The following is an 11,401-nucleotide window of genomic DNA, read 5'->3' as shown; positions in this document are numbered from 1 at the left end:
TCTCTCCTATCATGTGTACAAAAAATACCATTAGTATTGAATTATATTACAGTGAATCATTTTTACAATTTTGGTATACAATATTTAACCAATGCTACCTCCTTTACATTTGACATCTGAACAAAAATAATTAGCCAAATTTCTTATATAGTATTAAAAAAGACTGTTAGCCAATACACATTTTAGGCTGTTCCTAATCTTAATCACATCTAATTAATTAGGCCATAGTGCTTCAATTTTCTCCAAATCTCCTCCATATAAATTTTCATATATATTTTTAACCAGCTTTATTTGTCATAATATATTCTTGCAGATTGCATATTAATTAGTGGCCGCCAGATATAAGATAAAAGGAGTGTCCTACAAGCAAAGCCAGGGACACAATGAGAAAAAAGGACCAGGTCCAATTTCTTCTCAGAGGTGGTGGAAATTGAAGCTATGAAAAAAGGAGGTATGTGTGGCAATGCACAGGTATATGCGATATATCTTTCCTTATCCTTATGAGCAAAAGCAGCTCCCCTATTTCTCCGTTGCAAGAAAGAAAGAAAAAGGACTCAGGCTGAGAAGATAGGCATCAAAAAAAGCAATTTTAAACAAGGTGTGAACAATAGCCAGAAGTGTCATAATAACAAAGAAAAGAGTTCATTGAAAGAGAGAGAGAGGGGCACCAATAGTGAGAAACTGTGAGATGGAAAGTCTACAGAATGATGATAGAAGATGAGGATAAAAGAAAGTTGTCATGGAGCTGAACGCAAAAGTATAAATAGCCAACACAGACACAAAGGAATAAAGAAAAGGGGTTTAAGAAAAGCAGCAAAGAGATAAAAATGTAGATGGAGGAATGAAGTGGTAGATGGCAGGGAGGTAAGGGAAGGGTTGGTCTTTCTATTAAGTGAAAGTAAAGACATAATTTCCCCCAAGTTATGCTCAACCACTTAAAAAACCACTTTCTTGTCCACAGTATAAAAATGTTTTGCTATTGTCTTTTTCTGGCTGCTTTTCAATTCCCAGTTTAGCCTACAGCTGTGGGATTTCCAGGTCATTTTAAAGGCATGCATTAAAGAGGGGGGAAAACGCAAAGGACTCTATAATAACTGCCCTCCTCTTCCTTTCCTTCATTTTAACCTTGCTGTAAAAATATTTATATGTTGGAGTAAGATGGTGAGTAGAGCTTAGAGAACATTCTCCTTAACTTTATTAGATGCATGTTTTAAAAATGTTCCCTAATCGATCAATTCATTTTCATAGCCTTGAAGAAAGGTTGGCCTTCTCTGGGTCCCGTCAACTAAACAATGTCGTTTGGCGGGACCCAGGAGAAGAGCCTTCTCTGTGGCGGCCCCGACCCTCTGGAACCAGCTCCCCCCAGATATCAGAGTTGCCCCCACCCTCCTTGCCTTTCGCAAGCTCCTTAAAACCCACCTCTGTCGTCAGGCATGGGGGAATTGAAATTTTCCCTTCCCCCTAGGCTTATAGAATTTATACATGGTATGCTTGTATGTATGAGTGGTTCTTTAAATTGGGGTTTTTAAGATTATTTTTAATATTAGATTTGTTCACATTGTCTTTTTTATTGTTGTTAGCCGCCCCGAGTCTTTGGAGAGGGGCGGCATACAAATCTAATATATACAAATACAAATACAAGAAAGAAAATAAGGAAGAAATATAAAGCACCATTTTTCCTTTGTAAAAGGCGAATGTGGACCATTCAGCAACAAGGCAAGAATAGTTTAGATCTGGACAGAAATTGAATCTATTACCCATTGTGTTGGTGACTTACTGGTTTAAACAACTACAACGTGTTGAGTACTCTGCAGGACTTCAGTATGCTGAGATTTGGAAATATCTTAGTTTTCCTGGATCATAGTAAAAAAAAAATGGTTTTGGTGTATGTGTGTATAAATAGAGAGAGAGAGATGGAGGGAGAGACAGAGAGAGACAGACAAACAAACAAACAAACAAACAAACAAACAAACAAACAAACAAACAAACAGAGAAGATGGCTGAATCAGGTGCACAAGGCAGTGAAAAACAAGAGAGGTTATCAAAGAGACTATCCTTCAGCATTCCTGAAAGTATTAGAAACCTTCCATTATTTTTCACCCAGTCTTGTCGAGAGTGTTGGCGTTGGTGCTACTACAACATAGCGTTGTCACCCCCTTTCCTATCTTAACCTCACACACTTGTTAGGATGGTACATTTCAGGATTTTAACTTGTGCGGCAAAAGCTTCAATCTTTTTCTTAATTTTTTCTCGGTACGATTCATCTTTGAGGATGGCATGTTGCACTGTAACGATTTTTCAAACCAGTAAGAACTGTTTATAAAATCAAATCAAACATATACATGGAGATGATCCCCAAATTGACAAATATCTATACCTCCACCTCAGTTTTTCAAAGGAAGCTCTGCCTCTACTCTACCGTCAGGCATTTTTGGAGAATGAAGGAAAACACAACAGATATTCTGCAAGTAAGCTTATTCTCCTGCGGGAGAAAGGGCTGGTTCATCTAGGACGCAGCTCTAACGGCAGCTTGTCAAATCAGTCCCGAGGTTGAAGAACATTGTTTCAATTGGAAATGTCAACGACTGGACTTCATATCTGCACAGCATGACTGAGCTACATCTCCTCCCCCATCTCTGCTGTATCTGGACCACAAGCCATTGGTGTGCACACAGTGTGCTCAGCAGTTGCTTTGCTGCTCTCTGTGCAACACAGTGCTGTATGCAGCAAAGTTACAACCATCCTGCCTTCAAACCACAGCGGCTACGAATGTTGTGCTCCGAGGAGATCTCAGGCTGGAACAGCAGGTCGTATTATAAATCTGCCTGGATGTGCAAGAGCAAAGCTGTGCAGGTCTTAGCACTATTTGCAGGTGTTTTGGGAATGGCAAAACTGAGGAAGCCAAGCACAGCAGGCTACAGAACTGGAACAGCATGCGCGTTGCCAGTTACAACTGGTGTCTATCAAAAGAAGGGGGGGAAAAAGGCTGATGACTGATTAATATGAAAGCAATTGGAAAGCTGAGAACAGAGGGTGAAGGGCAGTGGCTGAATTCTATAGGGGCCTCTCTGTTGTGAGTGTGTCTCACTCTCCATGTAAGAAAGAGATGACAGGTGCAAGAGAAAAAAGATGAGAGATTGAAACTGAATAGGGATTTGGCCTCAGTAATGGGAGAAATGTACGAAAGAAGCTAGCTAAATGGGAGAAAGAAGGTAGCTTGCCTTCTATCCCAGTTTCTGGCCAGAACTGACTTTTGTCATGATCAAAATTTCCCACAAAAGGGAAGCAGAGAGTTGGTGAGTATTCTTCAGAAAAGAAAATTTCCTAGATGGCATTTCTTTCCAACCACCAGATTTTGCATTTAGCTTCTAGTCATCTCTCTTGGCAACCCACCTGTGATGTCTAACTTGCTTTACATCCCCCATATTTATTTATTTTATTTATTTATTTATTTTGTCCAATACACAATGAGGGTTTTAGTGGGTATATATCAATATACACATAATAAAAATACACGATGAAGGTTATAGAGGAGATACTCATAGTAAAATATATCTAAGAAATAATAGAAAAGAAGATAAAGTAATAGAATATATCAATGAAAGAATAGAAGAAGAAATATAGGAATAGAAGAAAGGTATAGGAGATATAGGAGAGCAATAGGACAGGGGACGGAAGGCAGTCTAGTGCACTTGTACTCGCCCCTTACTGACCTCTTAGGAATCTGGATAGGTCAGCTGTAGATAATCTAAGGGTAAAGTGTTGGGGGTTTGGGGATGACACTATGGAGTCCGGTAATGAGTTCCACGCTTCGACAACTCGGTTACTGAAGTCATATTTTGTACAGTCAAGTTTGGAGTGGTTAATATTAAGTTTAAATCTTTTGTGTGCTCTTGTGTTGTTGTGGTTGAAGCTGAAGTAGTCGCCGACAGGCAGGATGTTGCAGCATATGATCTTGTGGGCAATACTTAGATCTTGTTTAAGGCGTCTTAGTTCTAAACTTTCTAGGCCCAGGATTGAAAGTCTAGTCTCATAGGGTATTCTATTTCAAGTGGAGGAATGAAGGGCTCTTCTGCTGAAGTATCTTTGGACATTTTCTTAGTAGATGTTCTTTCTGTCCTCTGCTTATATACAGGTCTCGGTAGCCAATCTTTCTTTGATAGCAATGACATGACAAAGCCTTTAACCAGAAAAAAACCAACCCCAACAACTCTCATTTATTCCTATGTGCTTCCAAAGGCACAAAGTTATCCTTCTTTTCTTTTTTTCCTAGATCTCTTTAGAAGGGGAGCACCTTAGTTTCTACTTATGCGAAGCTCAGATCTAGCATTAAACAAAAACAATAGGTAAAACTACTGAGAAATAACCATGCAAAAGAAAGAAAACAATTTCTGCAAGAACAAACAGTGTGGCAGAAGGAAGGCTGCAGATTTTATCTCCTTGACATGCAAATGAGCAATTAAAAACTGAAATGATCCTTTCCTAGAACAAGTACAGAAAATTAATCTGCTACAGCAAAAAAATAAAAAATAAATCTGCTACACAGCAAGAAGCTAAAAGATTACTTGGAATAAGACTTCTCGAATGCAGCTGAACTTATACCTAAGTAAGACCCTGCACCAATCTTTTTCAACCTAATGACCTCCAGTATTGTTGAAATTGCAATTAAAATTCCTACCTGGATTCTTGCATTATAGTTGAACTGAAGGCTGCTTTAGATGTAAGTTCTTAACTTGCCTATTTAGTCAATTCTAACTATCTTCATTTGTAAGTAGATCATTTAATGCAAGGATATAGATGTTAATAGCTCTGAGTGATTTCTACATATCTGTAATCAGCAATCAAAATTACATCAGTAATTTTTTAAGATTTCCCCCTCAGATATTTTTATAAGGAGCTCGGATCAAACTTGTCTAGAAAGATCAAGGTAATTGCTTTTGAAATAATTTTTTCCTGGGCATATTTTCAGCCTATTTTTCCAAGAGTTTCTAAATCAGCTGCTTCTTCGACTCGGAATGGTTCTCATTTTGTCCTTCAGGCATAGCAGAAGGAAGAGAGTTTATTAGTTACAAAAATATGACTATTGAATATCCTTTCTATCAACATCTGGCAGAAAAAAATTGGTGATTTCAGTTTGGTTTACAAGCCAAAGATTTCAGACTTGACCCACAGCATCTTTAGGGAGAACTAGAAAAAACAATTGTCTAAAAAGCATAATAGAAAGATGTTTGTTGATTTGAGTGGGTTTTGGATAGCTTCCTATGATCCTATGTTCATACAAAGATGGGTTTGAATGTACACATGGAAAAACAATTTTGGGTTTTGATTAGGAGGGGGGGAATTGTGAATTGTGTATTCCTGAATATTATTTTCAATCTTTAACAAGCAGCTTATGGGATAGGTGCTGGTATAGAAAAAAGAGAGTATGGATTCTAGGCTTACTTAAGCTTGAAATCTGACTGGGTAACTCTGGGGTGGCCACTTTTTCTTAGCCCAACCCACCTCATAGGATTGCTGCTATTTTGGGGAAAATAGGAGAAGGAGCACTAGGTATGCTTGCCATAAAGATAGATAATGAGATAGATAGATAGATAGATAGATAGATAGATAGATAGATAGATAGATAGATAGATAGATAAATGGTGAGGTAGATATAGATAGGCAGAAAGATAATTAGACAATAACATCTGCCTTTTGGAAAGACTCAATAAGTAGATAAAAATGCCAAATCCAGTCTAAACATCTGACTGATGGTGTGACCAACCATAATAATAACTAAATGGAAACATAGAAGATCGACGGCAGAAAAAGATCTCATGGTCCATCTAGTCTGCCCTTATACTATTTCCTGTATTTTATCTTCAGTCTTCTTGCTTATCTCTACACCTTTAAATTCAGTTACTATGGATTTACCAATCAGTCTACTGAAAGTTTGGTAAGGATTTACCAATCAGTCTATTGAAAGTTTGTTCCAAGCATCTACTACTCTTTCAGTATAGGTAACCTGCCTTCATAAAGCACATGTGCTGTACCAGAATATTATATACATATGTATATGTTACAGTCAGATCCCATAAAATGAAAAAACTTTAATAGAAATATGTGTTTATTTATTTATTAGATTTGTATACTGCCCCTCTCTGTAAACTCGGGGCGGCTAACAACAATAGTGAAACAACGTATAACAAATCTAATATTTAAAATTAGATTAGTGTTCTCCTTGTGGATAAAATTGTGGGCACAGGTTCTACTATATGGCTTGACATTTTTTTAATTGAACCATTAGGGGCTAGATAATATTGGTTCTGGTGCTACATTCAGTACATACTTCAAACTAACTCTGACCCACAGGGAGGTTACATTCAATTGACTGTCCTGCCAATCCCAATTCAATGCCTCCCATAATATAGTGTTAAGTTGCCATGTAATAATTGGATAGGGACAATCATACTCCTTTTGAATATATTTTGCAGAGAGAAAAAAAAGAACCAATAAGCCCCCTATGTCTGATTGGGCTTACTTCTGGAAGACTGCAGCTCTAAAAGGATGTCACTATTAACTAGTAATATTAATCAATCCTTCTCCTTTTTCATTTGAAATTAAGGCCAGCCAGAGGTCACCTTAACTTAGTTGTAATGTTAAGGGGACAGGCAGGAGGACCTCCATGGCTAACCACAAACTCCTATACCATATTTTAAAGCACAACCATGGCAGCTTCTTAAAAAGAAATATCCAAAAAGATCTGTATCATGGAGTAGGCATAAATACACTTCATTTCAGTGTGCATGTGTTTGTGTGTGTGTGTGAGGGGGGGGGGGGGGGCTTTCTGCACATTTTCAGAGAAAAGTCAAATTCATCCTTAAAACAGAATTCTAAATTAAATTTAAAAAGATCTAAATCCCTCTTGCCAGAAACCACAGGCTCTATAACAAAAGCCACTTTCAAAAATCAAGTTCCAGTTCGAAGACATTATTTTAGTATTCCTTCAGATATTTACAACGAAGGTCAAGCTTCTTTAATCATGTTTTATTCAATCCATCAAAATATCCAGGTTCAAACAAACCCATTAAACTACCACGAAGTCTGCAGACTAAAAGTGACTTGCTTCCTGCTCATCCAAAACCAAAGAAACACATGGTATGTATTTAACATGTGTATGCATTATATAAACTAGGTCAACTGTACAAAAAGACATTAGCTGAGTTCATGCAAATATGCTAAAGCCTAGATGTGGGTTAATGAAGCACAGTTTTGATGTTCTCCACAAATCACATTGTGGTTTAAGATTATAGTTTACTTCATACTCATGCTAAAATAAATTCTGTGTTTTGAAAGCACACTGTGTGCGGATATAATCTAGTATGTTGTATGAATCCAGCCAAGCAGTTTATCAATCAAACCTTGGCAGGAAGCAGAGGCATTGAGTGCCATCTTCTTTCCTGATGATCAACTTCAATTGGGGTGGAAAGGAACAGGAGAATTTCTCAGAGAGTGCGAGTGGAGGAGAACCATCTCAGAATTGAAAGGCAACAGATCAGAAACACCCAGAAGGCTTTTCCTCTGGGGCCAAGGGTTGAGGAAAGACCAACAGTCCTGCACAGGCCAGCCTTTTGGGAGTAATAAGGTCTGTGATCCACTTGAATCTCAGCTTTCAGGGCAACTAGGTCCGGAGATCCACTTGGAGCTCCTGCACAGAACCAAGAGCGTAGGGCGCACTCTTCCTAGGCACCGCTTTAGGGAAATGGGCAGCAACAGGCGGAGGGGGCGCCCGCTTGCTTATTTCCCAGGGTCTCAAGGAAAACTGAGTTGAGGAAGGGAGAAGAGTCGCGAATAAAGCAGCTTCCACGCTCGGCTCGTTCGCTGCTCTCCCAGTTCGGGCTGCAAAGCCTTTGCGGGATGGCGCGCGTGTAAAATAGTTCCCCAGACCAGGGGAACGGGGGAAGCGACGGGTAGGCCCAGAGCCAAGGCTGCTCCTCCTACATCTCACACCCATTTCGCTGTGCAGAGAGCCCGAAGTCGGTTGAGGACAGGCGTACGCACTATTGAGAACAGCCCCCCCCCCGCCCCATTGAAGAGCCTGGTGAGGCGACGCCTCTGGAGATGGGGACAATTAGGGGCTTTGAATTAAAATGTCCTTGGTTGTGTGTTTTTTTTAAAAAAAAAAATATCTCCGGGCGATCACAGTCCAGGCGAGTGAGGGAGGGGTGGAGAGTGGACGGAAAGGAGGGGTGATGGTGGAGAAGAGAGACTCCTGCAAAAATGGGAGAAAGGAGAAAAGCCCCCACCCCCCAGCGGCTCTCCTCCTTGACACCCCGCCTCCTCCCCTCCCCTTCCCCGCGCCAAATGTCCTGGAGCCAAAGGTACGTGCCCGAGAATCTAAGAAGCGCAACCGCACAACCGCCACAAAATACGGCGGCGGCCCCCTCCCCTCGACATCTCTGCTTGAGGGTCGCTTGGCTCCTTGCCGACTGTTTCCAGCTTCCCCCCATCAGCCAAGCGCTTAAAAAAATATCCCTAAAGCCAGAGAAAGGCACCGAAGGCAGAAAGGGGCTTTTCTCCTTTCTCGCCTTCCTCAAAGCCCCCATTTCTTGAGCTTTCTAGGGGACGGTCTTCTTTCACCAAGAGGTCACATCAAGCGCTTTCATTGCGCGGTTTAAGGACCGGGCTGCCTTGCCTGATAGGCTAGTCGGGTTGGCTGGATGGATAAATATTGGAGTATAATCTCACTTCCCTAGAGGTGGAACGCGCGCCCTCGGGTGTGTGTGTGTGTGTGTGGTATTTGAAGCACCCTCGATTAATTGGCTGCTTTTTGCTCCCCACCCCCAACCCTGGCTTGAAGATACCCAGGCGGAAGGTCCTCTGCAGAATACGTTAAAAGACAGCGGCTTGGAGAGGGAGAGAGAGAGAGAGAAAGGGCACCAAATGCAGTATGCGTCAAACAGACCGTCGCTCAATGGAGTCACTTAGCTATTCAAAACATGTTCTGCCATCACTCAACCATTTGCACCAAGAACGGCGCGCGGGGCGGGGGGTTGATGGGGGTGAGGGTGGAAGATGCTCTCTTTCCTGACTACAATCCTTTCCAAAGAACAGCGTTCTCTTTTCCATCTTTCCTTTTTTTTTGGTTTTCTTTAGGGAATGGTGGGCTGGAGCGAGAGAAAATAGGGCTATTAGGGCAGTTCGGCACATTGGATGTTTCTTGTTCCTGCTTCTACACGAGATCCCGCTTGTAATCTTTACGGCATATGTTTCCCAGTTCTGAGCCCTGGCATCGCCGGCAGCGATCGGAACTAGCTCGCTTTTGAGGCGGGGACACAAAACAAGCCTGTAGACGCGTGTCTACTCTGTCCCCTTCCCCATGCTAGTTGTAATCTTAAAAAAGCACCGGGTATTAAAGCATCTCTATCTATCAAGCACCCCTACCCTGCAGAGGATCTGAACGGTCAACCTGCGATTTTCATGGTTCTCTGCATCATCATCACTAATATCCCTACATCTCTTGCACACTTATTCCCTCCTCTTCCAGTGCCTGGTTTTTCAGAAGCTTAGCTGACCTGCCTGCGGCTTTATTCAGCTGCCATCCCGGCATATTACGGGTGAGAGCAGACTTGGCATGTTCTCCTTCACTTTCCCCACTAGAGGAGGAGGAGGAGGAGGAGGAGAGGAAAGAGTTAGGAAGGGTGTTCACCCTTCCTGTTTCCACCACTTGTTCATTTGGAGATTTTGAGTGTGTACATTCCCTTCATCACCCCAAGTTTTAGAAAGGAGAGCAAACAAAACAACCGCTACCCCAAAGTATACGATGGTTGCCTGGAGACCATTATGAAAGCTTCCCCCCTCCCGTTGCTTAAAAAAGAAACTCTTTTGGACCTAGGCAATGAGGGACATTTGAGCTTTACCAAATGAGACAGCTGCCTAGACATAACAAAATCCACAGTTGAAGAATGACATTAATAATATCAATAATTGCAAAGAAAACCAACTAGATAGGAAGTTTGCTTTTCTTTCTTCAGTTTCCCTGTCCCAGACTTCATCAATCCGGTTCAAAAATAAAAAAGACCGCTTATTTGCTCCTGTTTTTTTTAAAAAAAATAAACCCAACAACCCATTCCAATTATGCAACTTTTGACTTGCATTTGATAAAGGAACTCAACAGCATCAGAAATTATTAAGCAATTCAGGGCATAAGGAGACAAATGGAGGGACCCGGAGGGGAGGAGGGATAATGGCAATGTGTCTGCCTTATATTGACAACTTGACTGTTCCTCTTCTGTAAGTAAATCAGACACCCTGCTTTCTTTATGGTTGCGATTGAAGTGGGAAAATGGGGAGCATTGGGGATGGGTGGGTGGGGGGAAGATGGGGAAAAAATTGAAGAAGATCTAGATTTAAATACCTTCCAAGCAGCAGGTTCTCCATAATCCAGAATGGGTCATGACTTCTTCATTCTTTTTGCTGGTTTCATTATCTCCGGTTCCTTTCATCTTGCAAACCCCTCTGGAGTAAAGCCAGTAATCGGTTCCCACAGCTATGGTCATGAGGCTGAAGGCAGCGAAAGCACCAACGGTGGTTAAAAGCATCTGAACACCTCTGTCAAAGAGCCCCATAATTCTTCATTATACAAATACCCAACTGCTTTCTGATTCTTGGGCTGTTTGTGTGTGTGTGTGTGTGTATAATGTTAGTAAAAGAAATGATAATCTTAATAACTATTTCAGATCAATAGAGAGAATCTATATATATAAAAAAAGAGGTAAGAAAGCCCACCGAATCAGTGTAAATGGGGAAAAAAATACCACACAGAAGAGGCTTGATTTTCAAAAGAGGGGAAAAACGTTCCAGTTGTTAATATTTTATATAATATTATAAAGAAAATAAGAAAGGAAATAGGTAACCCTCCCCCTCAAAATGAGATGCCTTAATCCCTTTTTCTAAAATTCTGGTCTCCAGTTTCCATATGTGATGGCTAATTTGGAGATGGCTTCCACAGTGAACAGGGGAGCAGTAGCAGCAGCAGCAGCGGCAACCAAAGCAGCATTCTCAACACACTCTCTCATTATCTGGACCTAGACAGTTAGAGACTGTAAGAGTAGAGATGCAACCTTCAGTCTTCTTGCTTAGCTCTGCAGCCTGCGCCATGAACAATCCTTTTCTTCCCGGTGTATATTCCTTGAATCCCCCCCCCTTACTTTGTCTGTTTGCTGGTTTTAGCTTCAATTCTTTTCTTCTCTGACCCCGTTTTCTCTTCTCCTTTTTTTTCTTTCTTTCTACCACCAAGCCAGACTTGCCGGTTTCTTGTAAGCCCTTGCTTTCAACTGAACAGGTGCTGAATCTTTGCCTTCCATGGCTCTTCCTCCAAGGCAGTGGTAGAGAAGTAGTTGTTACTCTCTCTCTCTCTCTT

The 11,401-nt window shown here is 41.2% G+C and overlaps 1 protein-coding gene across 1 annotated transcript in view; it reads right to left on the bottom strand.

The window, feature by feature from the left end:
- The window catches only part of CACNG2 (calcium voltage-gated channel auxiliary subunit gamma 2), a 214,406-nt gene extending 203,799 nt beyond the window's left edge, over positions 1-10,607 (bottom strand). Inside the window, exon 1 of the mRNA XM_070756194.1 lies at positions 10,397-10,607. Coding sequence (XP_070612295.1) covers positions 10,397-10,607 — 211 coding nt within the window. The remainder of the gene's footprint in view (positions 1-10,396) is intronic.
- Positions 10,608-11,401: the final 794 nt, after the last annotated feature.

This window comes from Erythrolamprus reginae, chromosome 6, assembly GCF_031021105.1.
Source record: "Erythrolamprus reginae isolate rEryReg1 chromosome 6, rEryReg1.hap1, whole genome shotgun sequence".
In the NCBI taxonomy this organism is placed as follows: domain Eukaryota; kingdom Metazoa; phylum Chordata; class Lepidosauria; order Squamata; family Dipsadidae; genus Erythrolamprus; species Erythrolamprus reginae.
This window is presented reverse-complemented; position numbering and strand designations above follow the sequence as displayed.